Source organism: Triticum aestivum, chromosome 6D, assembly GCF_018294505.1.
Source record: "Triticum aestivum cultivar Chinese Spring chromosome 6D, IWGSC CS RefSeq v2.1, whole genome shotgun sequence".
In the NCBI taxonomy this organism is placed as follows: domain Eukaryota; kingdom Viridiplantae; phylum Streptophyta; class Magnoliopsida; order Poales; family Poaceae; genus Triticum; species Triticum aestivum.
In genome coordinates, this window is record NC_057811.1 from 481,165,763 (window position 1) to 481,190,006 (window position 24,244).

General features: G+C 50.1%; 1 protein-coding gene across 1 annotated transcript; it reads right to left on the minus strand.

The window, feature by feature from the left end:
- Positions 1–21,144: 21,144 nt before the first annotated feature.
- On the minus strand, positions 21,145–22,542 carry LOC123142168 (ethylene-responsive transcription factor ERN1-like). The gene has a single exon (XM_044561170.1). The coding sequence runs from the start codon at positions 22,474–22,476 to the stop codon at positions 21,592–21,594; it is 885 nt and encodes a 294-aa protein (XP_044417105.1). The 5' UTR covers positions 22,477–22,542; the 3' UTR covers positions 21,145–21,591.
- Positions 22,543–24,244: the final 1,702 nt, after the last annotated feature.

Sequence of the window (24,244 nt, forward strand, 5' to 3'; positions counted from 1 at the left end):
CAAGTTTCTTAGAAAGCATCAACTCAAAAGTCATATTCTATTTCCTTACCATTTTGGGTGAGTGTTTCTCTCTTGTGCCCATTCTCTTTTGTTTACTCCATGCATGGTATGTCTAATCGATGAGTTATGCATGACTGTGCATGTAACGTGTCCGCAGGTTCCACTGGATTCTGCTAAATATTGAACTTCACACCTCCAGAGTTCTAATCATGGACTCTATGGATTCGGATCCAAAGCGTTGGGCCGACATGAGAAAAATGCTGCAAAAGTAATTATTTTCAATCATTTGAGCTCTATATCGATCGGTCTCTTTCGTTCATTTCCTAATATCAAGTAACTAATAACTCCCTTGTTCATTTAATTTTCTTTGCCCTGTAGGGTTTGGAGACGGTTCTCAGAAGAAATTGTCGGTGAATTCAAACATGAGCTAGATTTCAGAAGGTTAGTTAATGTGGATAAGCAGCCACCGGGGACCAATCTATGTGGATACTATGTTTGTGAGAACATCCGGAGACACACCTCTGAGCGGAAGGCATCGGATAGCGTGCGGAACGCGACGGATAACTTGCGGAGGAGGCTTAGTCCAGAAGCTCGCTTCCGACCAATTCAAGAAGAATTAGCAGGATTTTTCATGAGGGAAGTCATCAATCCTAAAGGAGAACACTATACCGAGGACGAAGAAATTTATATGCATACCCGAGATTGAAACTTGTACGAAGTTGTATATGGTCATCCATCCTAATTGTGTATGGAAACTTGTTCGAAGTTGTATATGGTCACCCGAGATTGAATATATATTATATATTCCTCTTGACTTCTTCTTGTTTGAAATTTCATATGCATGTATATAGTAGCGTAGAATATGTGTACTGAAACTTTATCAAAATTAAAATAAAACACAAAATATAATATAAAAGAAATAAAACACTCCAAACTAAAAAGAAACCAGGTTTAGGGGGGCTAAAACCCTAAACCTGCGGAGGAGGCCTTTAGTCCCGGTTGGCCACGAGAACCGGGACTAAAGGTCGTCCGCCCCGACGGACCACGGGCGCCCACGTGGACGGGCCTTTAGTCCCGGTCAGCCACAAGAACCGGGACTAAAGCCTTTAGTCGCGGTCCGTAAGAGGCGCGACTAAAGGGGGGGGGGGGGGTCTTTAGTCGCGCATATTTAGTCCCGGTTGCACAGCCGGGACTAAAGGCTGTTGCGAACCGGGACTAAAGTGCTTTTTTCTACCAGTGCAAGTAGTTAATGAGGAGAGTGGCAAATAGAGTAACATAATATATTACCATCACATAGTGTTTTCCAATGCAAAATGACTCTACAAAGTAATAAATAAGACAACTATGTTACCACACCTATAACACTACCCACTAAGGTAGTAACATGCATTCTCCACTATGACTAGCCTAACTCTCACTTACTTTATTCCCGCCTTGTTGATTATGCGACTGCACCTTGATCATTATTGACATTCCATTGATCTGTGTGTTCTGTGTTATTTTAGAGAGAGAGAGAGAGAGAAGTTATTTTCTAAGTCTTCATGGGAGCAATATATTTGGAAGTGCTCATGTAGAGCTATGAACATATCATTTCGGATATAGTTCTGAGATTAGTCATTAATCTGCTTAGTCATCTCGCTTTATTTGAACTAGTGTCACGACCACAAGCATATTCTATCAGTTAGAGTTCAGATATCGCATTGTCCGAGTTCTTCGGTAGGGACGATGCTTGTTTCGAATAGGGTAGGGGAGATGGATCATATGGGTGGCTTTGCTCCCTGCTCTTCTGGAACCCGTCCCATGTGGTTTTGGCAGAGGTTGTCCACATTGGAGTACCCCCCCCCCCTAAGAGTGTAAAAGTGTGAAATTTTCCCCTTATGACTCCTGGGGTGGGAAGCACATGTTGGTCATGTCTCATGTGTCAAGCCAATGATTTCTTTGTCCATTTCTATTGTATCTGTTTTTGTGTTCCTTTTTTCATTTTCGATGAATTCAGTCCTGCCAATTATTTATGTTCTTTATCCTTTGAATCCATTTTATCCGTTGATACACACCATCATACCACCTTATTGAATAGTGAAGTATTTGCTTGCTCAGTGTGAGTCATACTCGCCCTTGCTTCCTCTATTTTTTATTATGTAGTCGTCGATTAACATAAGAATGCACCGAAGACTTCTAATAATAGGGTTGACTAGCAGGTGGGAAGTGATTAGCAAATTAACGTATTTAGTCAGCTACTGTAAATGCGAAAAAATTGTAAAGTAAATATATAAGCTTTTATGATCCAATGTGGATTTATGCATGCTTAATATCGCCTTGCGTGACTATAGGCCACCGGATGTATAGGCATGCGGCGGTTGTCTCGCCTAGGCCCGGTACCGGGCGTGACAACCACCTACCGTGCGTAGTTACATTAACATATTTTGTAATACCTCAATTAAAAAGAATCATATTAAAACATAAGTCAAAAGAAAAATAGTATGAAAAGTTGATAAAAAGAGAAAAATAAAAGAGAAAAGAACACATGCTAACATCACTCAACTGAGACTTAACCAAGTCTTTAAGCCACCCCCGTATTGTAACTACTACTTTAAATCCAGGATTATCCACCATAAGAATTATATTATTGCTGTGCGTGAGGGTGATACACCTCTACGACACAAGATAAATTCCTCTTAGAAAAAAAGATCAACACTTCAAAATCCACTCATCTCATCTCTGACCCGGGACACAATCCGCTGTCACATTACTCTGCTTGTTTCGCCATCATTCCTCATACAATCTTTCTGTATGGAATTGGCTCCCAGTGGCAGAAAATGGACCCTAAACCGAACGAGAAATCTCAGGATGATCTCACGGCCGGCGAAACCTTCGACGTCTAGTATATGAGTCATTTAGCAGTGCAATTTCCTCGCCGAGGAATGACCAAGGGATTAAGGACGAGGATTGAAACTGAGACGTGGAGAGAAGGAAGAAGAACATAAGGAATGGCGCGATGTTTCTTCTCACTAATTCGTCGACAAGTTTAACAGTTGTCGTATGAGCTTGCAAAACTCAAATGCCCCTGATGAATAGTAAAATTAAAAAAATAGCAAAAATTAAAATTGAATTATTTTCTGACAAATGTTTTGTGTGCTTGCAAAAAATTATCATCAAATGACATTAATGGGAAAAAATTGATACTCCAAGAATGCTATTTAAAAAAACATTTTTTGAGTGCTGATTTTGTTTTGCCATGACTTCCACGAATGTCATTTCATGATGAAAATTTTCAAAAACTCAAAACATTTCTCAAAGTTTGGTACATGAAAAAAATCAGGATTTTTTGGATTTGTTTTTTTACTGTTCATGAGCTCACGAACAGAAGAGGACTGCCACACCACTTGTTTTTTTTTAGAAACACTGCCACACCACTTGTAAGCTTAAATAGACTCAACCCATCACGGCCCAGTGCTTAAAAAAAACCATCCCGGCCCAAGGCCCATGGAAGGCAACGACATAGTTTTTTTCAACGGAAATCACGTACGCAACGATTAGTTTCATGCATCTTTTGCAACCCCATGATGCTTCATGTATCCCACATACTGTGGTATTTGATGATGAATAATAAAGTAATTTATCACCTCTCAAATAAAAAACGTACGCAACGTAGTTTCTCCAAAAAAAAAAAAACGTACGCAACGATTTATTCATCCCCGGTGCACTCCACTAGCTGGATGCTCGCTCTGGATCGAGGAGGCTGCTCTTCTGTGCCGCGCCATTGCAGGGTCCGGCGACGTCGACGTCTGCCTTTTGTGTATCCAGCCGCCGGAATCATCTGCCGTTGCGACGCGAAGCAAGCAACTGATCGACTACGGCGACGACGAGGAGGAGGATGAGGCCATGAGGGGTAGACGGATCGATCATGCAGGTTTCAGCTGTCGTCAGCCAGCCATGACTGGCCGCTAGCTGCTTCCTTCTTCTGTTGGCCCGCGAACCACTGACCACCTGTGCTGTTACAGTGAAAGAGATGGCGAGGAAATCGGTTCGGTTGTTGGCTGGCAGACTGTTCATTGATGCTGAGCACGACCGTACGAGTACTTGTCAAGTGTGGCTACGCATGGCACTATGCAGGATCAGTATGTCGTTTCTTTTTTGGTTGGCAATCGCAATCCGCCTGTCGTCCCCGCCGAACTGGAATATGGAAAGTGGTTGGTCATCGTCGTGTATGCATCAACTAGAACGCGTGTGCTGTGTGTGCATTTCCAAAGCTAAACCAGTGACACAAACCTGTCCTACGTTCTCATGGAGCATCTGCAACCACGATTGCCAAATGCGACACTCTATGCGTCCTTAGACAGCGACCGGTCGTCGTGCTCCTCAAATGTCTGCCCCACAAATCTACACAATCCGTGCAACTACTGCGTAGATCGACATTCATATGTAGCATAATAATGCGAGTACAATTGAACCGAACAGTGCAAGTTCATCAGGCGACAAATAAACTAGATACGTTAAATAAACCAGACAGCTAGATAAAGGGAGAGGTGCGCCGGACATCACCATTCCTTGCCGGTCCCTTCCCCTTGCGCTCACCGGAGCAGCGGCAATAGCCCTCCACATAGGCATTGTCGGCCGAAGGGGCGTCGTCGGCGGTGGTAGTACTAGTCGTGCCGTTGTCGGACAACAGCGGAATGATGCCCAAAAACGACGGGCGGCGCGTGCCTGATCCTTCGCGAGGCTGGCCGCTTCGCCTTCTCCTTCTGCGGCGCACTCGGACTCTTCGATGCCGAGTCGGAACGCCTTCGTGTTCTTGTGACGGAGGTGCCTCGCGTCCGTCTCTGCCGTGGTCAGCGCCGGCGGAGGACCTTGCAAAGAAGCTGCTCCTCTAGTTCGACCAGTGTGGACATTGCGTAGGTGTGATAAGACCTCACGCGCCTGTGCAGGAGGAACCGGCCTGTGCCGCCCTCTGTGCGGCCCATTGCCTCTCGCAGCGTGCGGCTTTTGCTTTTGATTTCGGCATCTCGACCGCTGACTCGGCGCAACAACGAGAAACCAGTGCTGCCCGAGAGGAGCTGGGGCTAGAGGGGTAGGCGAGGGGCGTGACCAGCGGCGGGCTGGCGCAAACGAACGTGTGTTGCGTCGCCGGGGACGACGCGAAGTTCAAGCTCCTTGTCCATCTGCGACCGCTAAAGGGCATTGCGGAACGTGAGCTCTTTGTTGTTCGGTGCCTCGTTGTCGAGTCCTCCTTGAAGAGCCCGTCTCAGTCGATGGGATCAGACTCGTCGCCGGATGGCACTGCCGGATTGGATGTCCGATCTGGCCATGATGGAGAGGAGGGGACAGGACGGGAAGGGGAGGGGATGAGACATGCAGTGGAAACGGAGCGAAGCGATTTTGCTCGGATTGCGGAACAGAGTAATTTTGGAGCGGAGCAACTTTGCTCACAAATCGCCGCGATTTGGTTCCGGTTTGGGGGAGTTCGTGTCATGGTTCTATGTCTGACATTAGAATGGGGATAGGGATGTAAAGGCAAGGTCCTACCTATGGAGAAGCTGTACGCACGAGTTTTACGAGTTCAGGCCCTTCTCGGAGGAAGTAACAGTCCTACGTCTCGGAGCCCGGAGGCGGTCGATTGAATTATATGCGTGTGTGTTACAGGGGGTGCGAACCCTTGTGCCAGTGGAGGGCGGTGACTTATATAGAGTGCGTCAGGACCCCGGCCAGCCCACGTTATAAGGAGTTCAATGTTCATAAAGCAGGAGCGTTACAGGTAACGTCTGTAGTAAAGTAATATAAATGACTATTAAGTCTAAGAGTAAATGCCCGACCGTTGCTGCGCGGAGTGGCTTTAGGTCTTCTGCACGTCGAGTGACAGAAACAAAGGGGGGTCTCCGAGTGAATGGTAGGTCGAGTGGATTACACTCGACACCTTTGTTGGGTCCCCTCTATTTACTCTTGAACCTCTTTGCTTCTAGGACAAGGACCTTAGGTAGGAGGTATAGGTCAGGCCTATTGCCCTACCCCAGGTCTATGTCCTCATCATTATCCCCCGAATGGATTGAGGTCCGAGTGAAAAGAAGGTTGAAGTTGACTTTGCTCTGGCTCTTGCTTTCATCTCCAAATGGATGCCAGTTGTTGGAACTTCGGCTTTGTTTCAGTCGCCTTGATCGATTCAGAAATGACCGACTGGTTTTATAACGTCATCCGTCGAGTGTTATCTTTGACATGAAATCTTTGGCGTGATCGGTTGTAGAGGATCCCAGATTTTGCGGGATTCGAAATTTTGGTGGAAGCGCGCCAGGCGGAGCGCGCCGTGGTAAGCGGAGTGGATAAGCAGGGCGTTTCGATTTCTGCGCCACCTTTTTTGCCACGTATCCCGTGTGCGACTGTTAAGGGATTTGACAGGATCGCCCGGACCCACGCGTCAGCCACTCGGAAGTAGGCCCTTAAAAGCGGCGAGGCCGAGGCGTCCGCACTGTGCGTGCCCATTCTCCCTCTTCTTCCTCTGGCTCCTTTACCTCGTTCGGCTTCTCCACCCTCGACGCCGCCGCTCCGCCGCCATGGGGAAGGAGAGAAAGGCGGCGCTGGAACGCGCGAAGAAGGCGACGGGGGCGGCGAAAAGCAAGAAGACGAATCGTGGATCTTCATCGCGCTCGGGGCTGCCGTCGGGTTGGATCCAGGGAGATTGGATCCGATTCTCACTTCAGCAGGAAGACCTGGACGATATGGCCGAGCTAGGGCTGATCATCCACGAGTCTGCGCGGCTGCCGGAGGGGGAAACGGAGCCACAGCCGCGACCGGGTGAGTGTGTTCTGCTCACCACCCATGTCGACCGCGGCTTCTCGCTTCCTCCACACCCCTTCTTTCGAGGTTTCTTGAATTTCTTCGGGGCTCAACTCCATCATTTTACTCCCAACACCATCACATATCTTGCCGCATTCGTGTCCATGTGCGAGAATTTCCTGGGGTGTCGACCGCACTGGGGTCTTTTCAAGCACATTTTCACTATCCGCTCCCAATCAGTGAAGAAAGCAAACTCGAACGAAGAGAAAACCCATGTTATCCAGATGTATGGGGGTCTGGGTATTCAGAAGAGGAAGAGGAGTTCCTTCCCTCCGATGACTCTCCTTGAGTCGGTTAGGGGCTGGCAGTCGACCTGGTTCTATTGCCAGGATATCGCGACCCCAGGCCACTCGACTGGACTTCCCCCTTTCTCTTTTGATCGTGTTCAGACTCCATCTTGGTTGAAAGTGGCCGCCGCGGAGAAGGCGGAGACGGGCATGTTGGTCGAGAGGGTAGTTCGACTGATCAACCAAGGTGTCACCGTCATGGATCTGCTGGAGGTGTTTCTCAGTCGGTGCATTCAACCACTCCAAGCTCGTGACCACTCCATGTGGATGTACTCCGGGGCTGGTGATACCGCTCGGGTTCATCCGGAGGAGGTGACGGCCAAAACGGTGGCCGAGTGGCTGAGCGGCATCATCGGGAACAAGGACAACCCCAGGGGCACCAGGAGAGTCAAACCTTTCAGCGACAGCAACCAGCCAGACAAGGTTTAGTACCATGAAGGCGAGGACAGCGCGGAGGAGAGCGGCGAGTGGGAGTCACCAGCCGACGATGATGAAGATGAGAGCGATGAGTCAGACGACGAGGTGGTAGCCGACTCACCACCTCGTTTTGAACGTCGATCCAAGCAGCGCCATGATCCCGCGGGCAGGCGTGGCAAGGCTGTGGCCTCGAGCGCTCCATCTCAAAAGCGCGCTCGGTCTTCGACTCCAGAATTGGCTGAGAAGGTCACCAAGCAGCCCAAGATCAATCCTTCGAAGGCTCGGAAGACCTTGCCTAGGATCAAGATGGACGTTCCTGTTGCTTCTGGGTAAATGTTCTCTCCGTATTTTCTTGTTCTGACCGATTCTCTTGTACTGACCGAGTGGATGATGAACCTTTGCAGCCTGGCCTCGGCTGCGACTGATATGGATATCGACAAGACCCCAGACAACGAGGAAACCCACGACGCAGCTACCTCCAAAGCCAGTAAGTTTGCCCGACTCGAGTTTATTTGGACGACTGGATTGTTTGTCAGCTATCTCCTTGACTTTCTCTGTTTGTTGCAGCGCCATGGGACGTTGTTGTGCTCCCGGACGATGAAGAAGAAGTGCCACTGAGGGGAAGGAGGAGGAGGGACAAGGAACTGAGCGGGAAAGCGCCTGAGGCCCAGGTTCCTCAGTCGACTGATATGCCTGGGAGCGATCGTCAGATCCGGCACGTACCAACGTCACTTTCGCTATCCCGCTGTCGACTGATTGCACATCAGGATCAGCTGCTCAGACTTCTGCTGTACCAATACAACCCCATGCATCAGACCCAGCGGTTGCTCCGACTGCTCTGCCATCATCGCTTTTTACTGCGTACTAAACCCCGGACGACCCACCGTCTGTCGCCAAGGAAGCTCTTCTTCAGTTGAACCTTGTGATGGGGCAGATGAAAGTGGTGCATGAGGCCAGTCAGGTGGCCTTCAACGCCGGAGCTGCTCTGCAGACCAATGTCCAGGTTAGTTGATTTTCAATTGATCATATTTCTCGTCCGATCACCCACTTGGGTGTGACTGTTTTGAAGTTGCACGAGTCAATTTGAGTCGTCTTGGATTGAATTTTTGAACTAGTGGGGCACTCTTAGTGCACCCACTGGGTGTAGTCCCCGAGATCATAGTTGACTGCGGGCAGTCAACTGGTCTGAGAATCTGAATTTTGTCACTCGGTCTGGACTGGCCAAGTCGAATGACACCAGAACTAGTGGGGGCACGCGGAGTGCACCCACTGGGTGTAGTCCCCGAGACCGTGGTTGACTGCGGGCAGTCGACTATGGTCTGAGAACTGTTTTTTTACTCTCGCAATGGGTAGACCATGTCGAGTGTTTATTCAAACCAGTGGGGGCACGCCAAGTGCACCCACTGGGTGTAGTCCCCGAGACTGCCGTTGAATGTTTGATTCGGCGGTAGTCTTAGAGTAGCTATCACTGTGATGTCTTTTTATCCTGGTCAATTGATATGGCTTAAACTGCAGAAATCTTGTGATCTTGGGGCTCAGCTTTCCGCAATGAACAAGCAGCAAATCAGCCTCAACCTTGATCTGGAATTGGCCCAGAAGAATCTCAAGAGTGCTCGTGATGAAGTAGCTGCCATGGGAGGTAACCAATCGACAAATGTCTTTCTCACTGCCGGCCCTTCTCCTTTCCATTTTTTGAACCGAGTGACTCCACTCGAGCAGATGTATGTAGTGAAAACCGTCAACTCCAAGCCCGTCTGTAGAGAAAATGAAGCAGGCTTTGGAGAAGAAGGATCTGGATCTTGCTGCTGCACAGAAGGAAGCGCGAGAGAAAATGGCGCTTGCTGACAAGAAGCTTGCTTCAGTCGGTAAGTTAGAAGAGGAGAACTCCAAACTGAAGGCTGCTGTCTCTGACGCCAATCGGGAGGTCGAGCGACTGAAGAAAGGCAAGGACAAGCTGACTGACGAGCTTGGGAGTCTCAAGGCCAAGAAGGGCGAGTTGGAGTCTTATCTGGGCCAGCTTGCTGCAAAGCTGGTCCTAAAACTTGAAGGTACTGATGATTGACTGACTTATTACGGTCGGCTGTCCAGCTTGATTATATCGTCGACTCATCGTTTACTCGACTGTGCAGAGCTTTGCCAAGACTTTGAAGCGGAAACTGGGTGGGTCGAGACGGGTCTCGATCCCATAAATTGTCCAGTCAAGGATGATGTTTGCGATGAATGTGCTGCGGTTGGAATCTCGCATGGACAGCGCGGTTGCTTATCTTGCTTGCCTGAAGGCAGCGATGACTCGGGTTGATGCTGAACTCTGGCCTCAGGCAGAACTTTCTCAAGATCTCGAGTCTCTGATGGCTCGACTGAATCAAATACCTGACCGAGTGCAAGAGTGGAAGAAGTCATCTGCTTGCTGTGGCACTGATGTCGCGTTGTCCTTGGTCCGAGTGCACTGCAAAGACGTCAAAGAAGACAAGCTGGCGGAGCTCAAGGTTGCTAACACAAAGAGGCACACCTTCCAATCCTTCATGGACACTTTTCTTGACGCTGCCACTCGCATTGCAGACAACATAGACCTTGACAGTTTCTGCGACCCAGCCAGTCCTTCTCCTGACGCGTGATCGAAAAACATTATGCTCCACTTTTATTTGCCTCGGAATGCCGAGTGATTGTGTAATCGTTAAACTTCTTCGGGCTTGGTGCTCGAATACTTTTGATCCGTTGTCCGGAACTTTAGGATTTATCTGAACTTGGTTTATCTCTGAATATGCTTGTGTTTGCCTTCGAGTGGATTTGGCTCTTCACTCAGAATAATCTTTGTACTTGAGATGCGGCTCTGAGGAGGAGATCCCAGTCGACTTGTACCTCGTCATCCTTGCGGACGAGGATGGATCGTACGTTGTACTTGTGGCGCAGCTCTGAAGGAGAAGGTTACAGTCGACTTGTACCTCGTCGTCCTTGCGGATAGGGCAGGAGCACACGTTGTACTTGTGGCGCAGCTCCGAAGGAGAAGGTTGCAGTCGACCTGCACTTCGTCGTCCTTGCGGATAGGGATGGACTTCGAACTTAGGCGAGTACTAGACTGCAGCTAAGCCCCCGAGTGAGAGGGTTGCTCACCACTCGGTAGGGTTTTACAAACTTAGGCGAGTACTGGACTGCAGCTAAGCCCCCGAGTGGGAGGGTTGCTCACTACTCGGTAGGATTTTTCAAACTTAGGCGAGTACTGGACTGCAGCTAAGCCCCCGAGTGGGAGGGTTGCTCACCACTCGGTAGGATTTTTCAAACTTAGGCGAGTTCTGGACTGCAGCTAAGCCCCCGAGTGAGAGGCTTGCTCATCACTCGGTGGGATTTTTCAAACTTAGGCGAGTACTGGACTACAGCTAAGCCCCCGAGTGAGAGGCTTGCTCATCACTCGGTGGGATTTTTCAAACTTAGGCGAGTACTGGACTGCAGCTAAGCCCCCGAGTGAGAGGCTTGCTCATCACTCGGTGGGATTTTTCAAACTTAGGCGAGTACTGGACTGCAGCTAAGCCCCCGAGTGAGAGGCTTGCTCATCACTCGGTGGGATTTTTCAAACTTAGGCAAGTACTGGACTGCAGCTAAGCCCCCGAGTGAGAGGCTTGCTCATCACTCGGTGGGATTTTTCAAACTTAGGTGAGTACTGGACTGCAGCTAAGCCCCCGAGTGGGAGGGTTGCTCTCCACTCGGTAGGATTTTACAAACTTAGGTGAAACGGATTTGCGGCTAAGTCCCCGAGTGAGAGGCTTGCTCACCACTCGGTAGGATTTTTCAAACTTAGGTGAAACGGATTCGCGGCAAAGTCACCCACTGGGGGATTTCAGACATAAACAAAAGTAACAACAACCATTTAGGAAGACTGTAAAGCTCTTGTCTTTGATAAGCAAACTACAAAGGTACTTCTTATTACATCACATCCGAATGAGTACTTAAGTATAAAAGGGGCGGAGCAGCTCCGCGTTCCAAGCCCGTCGCTCGTCTTTCTGATGCTCGACATTGTAAAGATGGTATGCTCCATTGTGGAGAACTCTGGTGACAATGAAGGGACCTTCCCAAGCAGGGGCAAGCTTGTGTGGTTTCTGCTGATCCACTCGAAGAACCAAGTCTCCCTCTTGAAAGGCCCGGCCCCTCATGTTTCTGGCGTGGAATCGACGCAAGTCTTGCTGATAAATGGTCGATCGGATTAAGGCCATCTCTCTTTCCTCCTCTAGGAGATCGACTGCGTCCTGCCGGGCCTGTTCTGCTTCATCTTCAGAGAAGAGCTCGACTCGGGGTGCATTGTGAAGCAAGTCACTCGGTAGAACAGCTTCAGCTCCATAAACCAAGAAGAATGGAGTTCGGCCAGTCGACCGATTGGGAGTTGTCCTCAATCCCCAAAGAACTGATGGAAGTTCATCGACCCAGGCGCCTGCTGCGTGTTTGAGATCACGCATCAGTCGGGGTTTCAGTCCTTTGAGAATCAAGCCATTTGCTCTTTCTGCTTGTCCATTCGACTGGGGGTGGGCGACTGAAGCATAGTCGACTCGCGTGCCTTGGGAAGCACAGAAGGCTCTGAACTCATCAGAATCGAAGTTTGACCCGTTGTCAGTGATGATGCTATGCGGAACTCCATATCTGAATGTCAATTCTCTGATGAAGCTCACGGCAATACTGGCTTCAAGATTCTTGATAGGCTTGGCTTCAATCCACTTGGTAAACTTGTCGACTGCTACAAGCACATGAGTGAAGCCGCTCCTACCAGTCCTCAGGGGTCCAACCATATCCAACCCCCAAACGGCAAAGGGCTAGATGAGTGGAATAGTCTTCAGGGCTGACGCAGGCTTGTGGGACATATTGGAGTAAAACTGGTAGCCTTCACATTTGTCGACTATATCTTTCGCCATTTCATTTGCTCGTGGCCAATAAAATCCGGCTCGGTATGCTTTGGCCACAATGGTCCGAGAGGACGCATGATGACCACAGGTCCCCGAGTGGATGTCGTTGAGGATCACTCGACCTTCTTCTGGTGTGACGCATTTCTGGCTGACTCCAGTTACACTTTCCCTAAACAGTAGTCCTTTTATCACAGTAAAGGCTTTGGATCGACGGACGATCTGTCGAGCCTCTTCTTCATCCTCTGGGAGTTCTTTCCTAAGGATATACACAATGTATGGCACTGTCCAGTCGGGAGTGATGACCAAAACCTCCATGATCTGGTCGACCACGGCTGGGACTTCGACTTCAGTCGGATCTGTGGCGCTCTTAGGCTGCGGGGGCTCTTTAGTGAAAGGATCTTCTTGAACTGAAGGTGTATAAATGTGTTCCAAAAACACGTTGCTGGGAATGGCTTCCCTCTTGGAACCTATCTTTGCCAAATCATCGGCTGCTTGATTTTCCAGTCGGGGTATATGATGGAGCTCTAACCCCTCAAACTTCTTTTCCAACTTCCTCACCGCATTGCAGTAACCAGTCATAGCTGGGCTTCTGACGTCCCACTCCTTCATCACTTGATTGACTACCAAATCTGAGTCGCCATAGACCATGAGGCGACGGACGCCGAGTGAGATGGCCATACGTAACCCATATAAGAGTGCTTCATATTCCGCTTCGTTATTGGAGGAATCAAAGTGAATCTGGAGAACATATCTGAGCTTGTCTCCTCGGGGGGATACCAGTACCACCCCAGCACCGGAACCATTCAGCATCTTGGAACCATCAAAGAACATGGTCCAGTGCTCCGAGTGGACTTGAGTCGGCAGTTGCTGTTCGATCCACTCGGCGAGGAAATCTGCTATTGCTTGGGACTTGATAGCTTTCTTTGCCTCAAACTTGATATCCAAGGGAAGAAGTGTTGGGGAACGTAGCAGAAATTCAAAATTTTCTACGCATCACCAAGATCAATCTATGGAGTAATCTAGCAACGAGGGGAAGGGGAGTGCATCTACATACCCTTGTAGATCGCGATGCGGAAGCGTTGCAAGAACGCGGATGAGGGAGTCGTACTCATAGCGATTCAGATCGCAGTTGATTCCGATCTGAGCACCGAAGAACGGTGCCTCCGCGTTCAACACACGTGCAGCCCGGTGACGTCTCCCACGCCTTGATCCAGCAAGGAGAGAGGGAGAGGTTGGGGAAGACTCCATCCAGCAGCAGCACGACGGCGTGGTGGTGGTGGAGGAGTGTGGCAATCCCGCAGGGCTTCGCCAAGCACCGCGGGAGAGGAGGAGGAGGGAGAGGGGTAGGGCTGCGTCGAAAGAGAGACGTTCTCATGTCTTAGGCAGCCCAAACCTCAACTATATATAGGGGGGGAGGGGGCTGCGCCCCCCTCTAGGGTTCCCACCCCAAGAGGAGGCGGCCAGCCCTAGATCCCATCAAGGGGGGCGGCCAAGGGGAGGAGAGGGGGGGGGCGCCCCACTAGATGGGCCCTAAGGCCCATCTGGACCTAGGGTTTGCCCCCTCCCACTCTCCCATGCGCCTTGGGCCTTGGTGGGGGGGCGCACCAGCCCACTTGGGGCTGGTCCCCTCCCACACTTGGCCCACGCAGCCTTCTGGGGCTGGTGGCCCCACTTGGTGGACCCCCGGGACCCTCCCGGTGGTCCCGGTACATTACCGATATCACCCGAAACTTTTCCGGTGACCAAAACAGGACTTCCCATATATAAATCTTTACCTCCGGACCATTCCGGAACTCCTCGTGACGTCCGGGATCTCATCCGGGACTCCGAACAACATTCGGTAACCACGTACAAACTTTCCCTATAACCCTAGCGTCATCGAACCTTAAGTGTGTAGACCCTACGGGTTCGGGAACCATGCAGACATGACCGAGACGTTCTCCGGTCAATAACCAACAGCGGGATCTGGATACCCATGTTGGCTCCCACATGTTCCACGATGATCTCATCGGATGAACCACGATGTCGGGGATTCAATCAATCCCGTATACAATTCCCTTTGTCTATCGGTATGTTACTTGCCCGAGATTCGATCGTCGGTATCCCTATACCTTGTTCAATCTCGTTACAGGCAAGTCTCTTTACTCGTTCCGTAACTCACATCATCCCGTGATCAACTCCTTGGTCACATTGTGCACATTATGATGATGTCCTACCGAGTGGGCCCAGAGATACCTCTCCGTTTACACGGAGTGACAAATCCCAGTCTCGATTCGTGCCAACCCAACAGACACTTTCGGAGATACCTGTAGTGCACCTTTATAGCCAACCAGTTACGTTGTGACATTTGGTACACCCAAAGCATTCCTACGGTATCCGGGAGTTGCACAATCTCATGGTCTAAGGAAATGATACTTGACATTAGAAAAGCTCTGAGCAAACGAACTACACGATCTTGTGCTAGGCTTAGGATTGGGTCTTGTCCATCACATCATTCTCCTAATGATGTGATCCCGTTATCAACGACATTCAATGTCCATGGTCAGGAAACCGTAACCATCTATTGATCAACGAGCTAGTCAACTAGAGGCTTACTAGGGACATGGTGTTGTCTATGTATCCACACATGTATCTGAGTTTCCTATCAATACAATTCTAGCATGGATAATAAACGATTATCATGAACAAGGAAATATAATAATAACCTATTTATTATTGCCTCTAGGGCATATTTCCAACAAGAAGTTCAATCGCCCACTTTGCCACTCGACCAGTTGCATCTCTGTTGTTCAGAATCTCTGATAATGGAGCGCCGCTGGCGACTGTAATGGAGTGGTCAGAGAAATAATGTGCAACCTTCTTCGTGGTCATATAAATCCCATAAACAAGCTTCTGATAATGTGGATATCTTTGCTTTGATGGAGTCAAAACTTCAGAAACATAATATACTGGGCGCTGAACTTTATAGGCTTTTCCTTCTTCTTCCCGCTCGACCGTAAGTACTGTACCGACGACTTGTCCAGTGGCTGCAATGTAAAGCAGTAAAGGCTCTTTGCTGATTGGGGCAGCAAGCACCGGCTGGGTGGAAAGCAGGGCTTTGAGCTCTACAAATGCTGCATCAGCTTCAGGAGTCCACTCGAACTTATCAGACTTCTTCATCAGTCGGTAAAGAGGCAATGCCTTTTCACCGAGGCGAGAAATGAATCGACTTAAGGCGGCCAAACAACCTGTAAGCTTCTGAACATCGTGCACATGCACAGGGCGTTTCATTCGGAGAATGGCACCAACTTTCTCTGGGTTAGCGTCGATCTCTCGTTCGGAAACGAGAAAACCGAGTAATTTTCCGCCCGGAACTCCGAATGTGCACTTTGATGGATTAAGCTTGATATCATACCTTCTGAGGTTGGCAAAAGTTTTAGCAAGGTCAGTCAGCAGGTCGGAACCTTTACGTGACTTGACCACAATGCCATCCATGTATGCTTCCACATTCCGACTGATTTGAGTGAGTAAACACTTCTGAATCATCCTCATGAATGTAGCTCCAGCATTCTTCAGGCCGAATGGCATGGTGACATAACAGAAGCACCCAAATGGAGTGATGAAAGCTGTTTTTATCTCATCGGGTCCATACAGTCGGATCTGATGATACCTGGAATAAGCGTCCAAAAAGGACAAGCGCTCACACCCTGCAGTCGAGTTGACTATTTGATCGATGTGGGGTAGAGGAAAGTGATCTTTCGGGCAGGCCCGATTGATATGCTTGAAGTCAATGCACATGCGAAGTGAGTCGTTCTTCTTGGGGACCATGGCAACATTGGCTAGCCACTCGGAGTGGTAAATCTCTCTGCTAGGAGCCGAGCTACTTCTTCACCGATCACTTTTCTCTTCTGTACGGCGGACCGTCGAAGATGTTCTTTGACTGGTTTCACTTTTGGGTCGACTCGCAAACGGTGCTCAGCCAGCCCCCTGGGAACACCCGGCATGTCAGAAGGTTTCCATGCAAAGATGTCCCAGTTCTCACGGAGGAACTGGATGAGCGCTTCTTCCTATTTGGAGTCGAGCGTTGTCGAAATGTGAGTCGGAGCAGCATTGGGATCGGTCGGGTGAATATGATCGGCTTCGTTTCACCAGACGACTGAAATGCTGAATCCGTGGCAGGCTTCTTTGCTCGCAACAAATCACTCGGATCTGCGTTCTTTTGATACTCTTGTAATTCCACTACTGCCATTTGTGCATCGGCGATCTTTGAGCCCTTCTGGAAGCACTCTTCTGCCTTCTTCTGATTGCCAGTGATAGTGATGACTCCTTTGGGACCAGGCATCTTCAATTTGAGGTACACGTAGCATGGTCGAGCCATAAAACGTGCATAAGCCGGCCTGCCCAGGATAGCATGATAAGCACTCTGGAAATCGACGACTTCAAACGTCAACTTTTCTTTGCGGTAATTCTTGGAATCACCGAAAACCACATCAAGGGCGATCTGGCCGAGTGATTCAGCCTTCTTGCCAGGAGTAACTCCATGGAAACTCATATGGCTTTCACTGAGTCTGGACATCGGAATGCCCATTCCTTTCAAGGTCTCTGCATACAGTATATTCAGGCCGCTGCCACTATCCATCAGAACCTTAGTCAACCGAGTGCCTTCGACGACTGGGTCGACCACCAACGCTTGCCTCCTAGGGATGGCTATGTGTGTTGGGTGATCAGACTGGTCGAATGTAATGGCAGCCTGAGACCACTTCAAATAACTGGGCGTCGCTGGGGCGACCATGTTCACTTCTCTGTTGATGACTTTCAGTCCACTTTTGCTCTCAACATCAGCAAAAATCATCAGAGTTGAATTGACGTGGGGGTAACCATCATCGTCCTCTTCCTTATCCTCAACCTTGTCTGATTCTTTCTCCTTCTCTTTGGGTTGTTTCTCTCGGAATTGCTGGATTAGGAGACGGCATTGTCGAGTGGTATGCTTCGGGTAAATGAGATTACCCTCCTCATCTTTTTTGATGTGAATGTGGCACGGTAAATCCAACACATCATTTCCATCTTGATCTTTTACCTTCTTGGGGTTCCATGGCCCTTTGGGCTTCCCCTTGAACTTTCCTTGAGTCACAGCTAAGGCTTCCCCGGGAGCAGCTGGCTCGACTTTGCGCTTCTGCTTCCGACTGGAGTTCCCTCCCCCGGTTTCGTGGGCGACTGTTTTGTGCTTGCCACTCCGGAGCCGATCCTCCTCTTCACCATTAGCATACTTGGTGGCAATTTCCATCATTCGACTCTGAGACATATCTCCGGTCCGACCGAACTTGAGATTCAATTCCGGATACTTGACGCCTTCCTTGAAGGCACAAACTGCTTGGCGATCAGACACATTCTCCACCGTGTGGTGCAACGTGATCCATCTCTGGATATAATCTCTCAAAGTTTCATTCGACTTCTGCACACAAGACTGTAGCTCTGTCAGCCCTGCTGGCCGTTTGCATGTACCTTCAAATGTTCTGACAAATACTCAGGCAAGCTCTTCCCAGCTATAAATACTGCCAGGTGCTAGCTGATTCAACCACGCTCTGGCCGAGCCCTCTAACATCAGAGGAAGGTGCTTCATGGCCACTTCATCATTACCACCACCAATCTGCACAACCACTCGGTAGTCTTCAAGCCAAGTGTCAGGCTTGGATTCACCAGTGAACTTGCTGACTCCAGTCGCCAACCTGAAGTTGGGAGGAATCACTGCTGCTCTGATGGCTCTCTTGAAACACTCGGGACCTGAAACATGCACCCTGCTGCCAGTCGGGTAATCTCTATCGTGGCCATCTCTGTGTGCTCTGTTCCTGTCAACCAGACCTTGAACGAGAATGGATCTCGCGTCAAAGCCCGGCTCCCGGGGGTCGACTGGAATCCTTCACCCACCACTGTGAGGGCGTCTGTCATCGTGTTGCCGAGGCGCGTATGACCCACTCCTTGGGGGAGGCGTGGGTACTCGACGACGATCGTACTGCTCACGGTTCCTGTACTGATCCTGTCGATCTCCACGCCCCTCACGCCTTGGAGGTGATCTCGGGCTGTGAGCCGACTGAACTGTATCTGCCATCACAGACCTACTATGAATCCTATTCCGAGACTGTGACACAGCTGTGTTCTGCTCCCTCGCCGCCCGGAGCAAAGCCCGGATCTGCATCAAACCCCTACCAGCCTCCGACTGGGAAGGCTGAATCGACTCTGCTATTCGGGCAGCAGCTGTGAGATTCTGGATCGGAGTTCGATATACCTGGGTTGGAGGCGGAAAGAGTTGACGTCGACTGGATTCAGGAACTCGCTGCCGAGCACGCTCGTCGAGTGCGTGCTGGAGATTCTCCAGTCAAGTGCGCTCAGCCAAGTTGGCCAGGTGCACCTCCTCCAAGGCCCGGGCCTCGGGGGTTTCTCCAACGATAGGAGTGTGAAGTGCATCCATGTTACGGCGGCGAAGCTCTTCCCTCTGCTGCGAAGAGAGGGGCTCGGGGCGGTACTCCTCGTGGGCACGCGACGGATCGCCTCCGCCATCACCACCGTCGACGCGGGGGAAGCCAGGAGGACTGCGCGGTCTGTTGACCATCAGGACTTCCGCCGCAGGGTCACTGCTGTCGCACTCGGATGCGGTCTCAACGGAGCCAGTCGACAGGTCAAACAGGCCGTAGAGAGTTTCGTCGGGCTCGATTTCCGCGACTTGAGGGGTGGCCGACTGGCGAGCCACCGCGTGCCTCACCCACCGCTGGAGCCTCGACCGACCGGAACGCCTGTGCCGGCGGGCTGCAAGGAGTGAAGACGCCACAGGAGCCGACCGATACTGGGTCGACGGCTGCCGCAGGAGGACGCCGCGGACGCACGTGCGAAAGTGCGTTGCCCCGTGGACGGGGAGCGCCTCGACGTCGAGTGGAGCCTCTTGGAGCCAAGCGGATTCGTCTACGACGAACACGAGCGCGCCGAGACGGATCTCGCGGCCGTCGGTCAATCCTCCGCCTGAAACCATACTGATGGGGATCAGAAAAATTGCAACTTCTCCAACAAGTCGCTAAAACACCTGCCCCACGGTGAGCGCCAACTGTCATGGTTCTAAGTCTGACAGTAGAATGGGGGGTAGGGATGTAAAGGCAAAGTCCTAGCTATGGAGAAGCTGTACGCATGAGTTTTACGAGTTCAGGCCCTTCTCGGAGGAAGTAACAACCCTACGTCTCGGAGCCCGGAGGCGGTCGACTGGATTATATGCATGTTGTTACAGGGGGTGCGAACCCTTGTGTCAGTGGAGGGGGTGGCTTATATAGAGTGCGCCAGGACCCCGGCCAGCCCATGTTACAAGGAGTTCAATGTTCATAAAGTAGGAGCGTTACAGGTAACGTCTGTAGTAAAGTAATATAAATGACTATTAAGTCTAAGAGTAAATGCCCGACCGTTGCTGCGCAGAGTGGCTTTAGGTCTTCTGCACGTCGAGTGGTTTAGTGGTCGAGTGACAGAAACAAAGGGGGGTCTCCGAGTGAATGGTAGGTCGAGTGGATTACACTCGACACCTTTGTTGGGTCCCTTCAATTTACTCTTGAACCTCTTTGCTTCTAGGACAAGGACCTTAGGTAGGAGGTATAGGTCAGGCCTATTGCCCTACCCCAGGTCTATGTCCTCATCAGTTCGGACATCTAGGCTGGTACGAACAATTTTGGTGTCGTCGCTGGATGACAAAAAATGTCTGGACTGTTCAGTCCGGAAATTTGCGCGCTACTTTGCTAACTTTCAGTTATTTTATTCATTTCTCGTTGATTATGCGACTGCACCTTGATCATTATTGATATCCTGTGTGTTATTTGAGAGAGAGAGAGAGAGTTTGAGCAGAGTTATGAGCATATCATTTCAGATATAGTTCTAAGATTCGTCATTAATCTGCTTAGTCATCTCGCTTTGTTACATTGGTATCATGACCGCAAACATATTGTACCAGTCACAGTTCAGTTATTGTACTGTTTGAGTTCTTCAGTAGGGACGACACTTGTTTCGAACCGGTAGCGGTGATGGATCCTAGGAGCGACCAATACTAGCAAGTCAAGTTGTCGTACCTCAGGGGACCAAAGGGCTCTACTCTTCTGGAACCCGTCCCATGTGGTTAAGGCAGAGGTTGTCGACGTTGGGGTACCCCCTTCAGCTTAAGAGTGTACAAGTGTCGAATTTCACCCCTTGCTATGATTCCTGGGCTGGGAAGCTTGATGGTCATGTGTGACGCCAATAATTTCCTTGCCCATTTCTATTGAATTTATTTTTATTGTTCCTTTTTTTCATTTTTTAATTCAATCCTGTCAATTATTATCTTCTTTATCCTTTAAATTCAGTTCATCTGTTGATACACCATCATACCACCTTATTAAATAGTGAAGTATCCGCTTGCTAGGTATGATTTCTCGTACTCACCCTTACTTCCTCTATTTTCTTATGTACTCATCGATTTACATAAGAATGCGGAAGACTTCCAATAATAGGCTTGACTAGCGGGTGGGAAGCGACTAGTGAATATAATATGTCTATTCAGCTATTGTAGATGCAAAGAAATTCATAAAGTAAACATATAAGCTTTTATGATCCACTGATTTATGTCTGCTTAATCTCACCTTGCATGACTATAGGCCACCTGATGCATAGGCGCGCGACAGTTGTCTCACCTAGGCCCGGTATCGGGTGTGACAACCGCCGACCGTGCGCAATTACATTAACACATTTCATTTATTTGTAACCTCGATTGAAAAAGAATCATTTAAAACATAAATCAAGAGAAAAAAGTATGAAAAGTTGATAAAAAGAGAAACGTAAAAGAAAAAAGAAACATACTAACGTCACTCGACTGTGACTTAACCAAGTCTCTAGCCGCATCCCGTGTCGTAACTACTACTATAAATCCCAGGATTACCCACCACAAGAATTACATTATTATTGGTGTGCACGAGGGTGATACACCTCTACGGCACAAGATAAATTTCTCTTACAAAAAAGTTCAACACTTCAAAATCCACTCATCTCATCTCTGACATCCGCTGTCACATTACTCTGCTTGCTTGGCCATCATTCCTCATACAATCTTTTTCTGTATGGAATTGGCTCCCGATGGCAGAAAATGGACCCTAAACCGAGCGAGAAACCTCCTCAAGATGATCTCGCCGCCGGCGAAACCTTCAACCTCTAGTGCATGATGAGAGACCTGCCAGGCAGGACAGCTGACAGATCGGCGGCAGATCCCACAGCGAGTCGCAGGGGTCGCTCCCGATGTCGAACCCGTCGTCCTGCTCCTGCTGGACGACCCCGCTCATGGCTGCGCCGGGCGACGCGGTGTCTTCTTGCTTCTCCGGCCTCGCCGCGTCCGCGATCACCCGGCACTCGGCCACGTTGCGTCGCGCGGCGAGCGTCGGGGCAGCCGGGCTGAGTGTTGCCGGCCATGGCTGATGCTCGAGGTGTTGATGGAGCTGTTCGCCTCCGTGGTTGATCCACTGGTGGTAGGTCATGTGGTTAGAGAGGCCGGGAGTGGGAGTGTGATGAGCGGCGGCTCCACCGGCGCTCATGGCGAAGCTGATGGTCGAGCTGGTGCTGCCGGTGCTGTTACCGGCGCTGGCATTACTAGCTGCCGTGGCGAGGCCGATGGTAACAGCGGGCTGCTGGGACGGCGCCCGCGGCGGCGGGGAGGCGCTCTTCTTGAGCTTCTTGTGGGTGAGCAGGGTGCGGATCCTGGACGCGAGCGGCGAGTCCGGCGGCGAGGAGGCGGCGGCGGGGGCGGCGGTGGCGAAGTTGGTCCGCGTGTTGGAGCCCCGGAGGAGGCAGGCGGCCTCGTCGTAGGCGCGCGCGGCCTCCTCGGCGGTCTCGAAGGTGCCGAGCCACACCCGTATCTTGTGCGTGGTGTCCTTGATCTCCGCCACCCACCTCCCCGACGGCCGCTGCCGCACCCCGACGAACTTGCACTTGCTGCTGCCCCTCCCCTTCGCCGCCGCCGCCGCCGCCTTGCCCACCGCCGCCTCGTACTGGCATTGCTGCTGCTGCTGCTGCTGCTGCTGGAACTGGAGCTCCATTGATGAATTCTCTCTCTGGTCTGAACTTTTTGGGGAGGAGGTTGTGCATGAATTTAAGGGAGGGGAGGTGGTGGGGCGAGGTCGTGGAGGGCTTGTCATGGCGCGCATGTCTGTAATGGCGAGATCTTTGTTAGTGGGGTAGCGGGAGGCTGAGTTTTCTAGGGGCGCTAGACGTTGAATCCTGTGGGTTATCTCGATGTTTGATGTGGTCGTACGTCGTGGCTGGCATGTTTGTCCTCTCCCCAGGTTGACGACAGCGCCCTTTGTTTTCAGGCCGGGCGACGCGCGCTACGTGTCCATCCGGGCTTCGATCGCGGCCGCGCGCGCCATGCCCTCGCCGAGGAACGAGCGACCGACGGATTTGTTAAGGACGTACGACGAGGGTCGGGGTTTGAGACGACGTGGGGCGGATGAAGAAGAAGGTGACGATGAGGGGGTTTGAGCCCGCGCACTACTGAGCACTGACCGCCGTTAGTTTATTGATGCTTCTTTTCGGGACGCCATTTGTCAGGTGCCTTCATGATTGGCAGTTGCAATCAGTTGCAGTCTTCGCCGTGCTCAAATATGAACTTGGCTGGTCATTGTCATGTATATACAAAATTCAACATGCATCTGCCCGCTTCATTAGTGGTTCTTCGTCCGTGCATTTCAAAAGTTATAAACCACTCCGGCCGGTAGACCTATCCGACGTTCTGTTCGTCTGCAACATGGCACGCATAACGGAAACAAAAACGATGCTCAAACTTTTCTTTTAGGAAGGTCAAACATCATATATTAAGTAGCACAGACCCTTAGAAATACCAGTCTTGCTAAATCTCAGTCGACTGAGACTTGATTATGTCTCAGTCGATGCTATATTCGTCAGATCTTACATTGAGATCCGTGTTTCTTTTATTTATTTTTCTTTTTTTTTTCTTACATGTTACGTTATTTGACTAAGACTTGGTTAAATCTCAGTTGACTGAGATCTAGCCACACCCTAAAATATATCATTGTAGAAAATGAGAAATACATCCAATTTTTTGGGATGCCGAAGTCTTCTTCCTTCTGCATATACCGGCATCGCGTCGTGAGCAAAGCTCGTAGCCGCCTCTCAGCCTTCGTCGCAACGGAACAAACTTGTTTAAATCCAAAAACTTGTAGAAGTGTCGGCAGAAAAGTTGTCAAGGTAAACCAGAAGATGGAGGCGACCGCGGTCCCCATAGTAGAAACTCCAAGGACCATGCGTGCCAACCAAATCCAGACGGATCCATGGAAGGCCAATACTGACGGGATACATAACGATCCATCGAAGACACACCTCCACCGATGCTAAGCGCGCCGACAAAACGGGAATAGGAGAGGGCACTATTCCTACATTGGACACCTCCACCTCGCCACCCCAACCAAGACACTAAGACTACCTGGGAAAGCCAGACTGGGTTGTTGCTAAGACTGGTCATAGTGGGAGTAATTTCAAAAGTAACATAGGCTTCAACACAGCCAAATTATCTATGTGGCATTGAGTTAATGAGAAGAGAGGCAAATTGAGTAACTTAGCTAGTTACCGTGAGATCACATATCCCAATACAATATGAAGCTATAACCTAATACATGAAGGTTTACATGACATTACACTTATCTTACTACACACTATGAAGATAGTAACATAACATAAAATATAAAAGTGTGTATGAATATTTATATTAAAATAGGCAAATGCTTCCTATCTATAGTCTGATACGACGCTATCGTCAGACTTCTCGACAGTCGTCGAGTCTACTAGAAT

Bases quoted from the DNA above. Each gene is read 5' to 3' on its own strand.
- LOC123142168 (XM_044561170.1), bottom strand. From the start codon at position 22,476: ATGGAGCTCCAGTTCCAGCAGCAGCAGCAGCAGCAGCAGCAATGCCAG.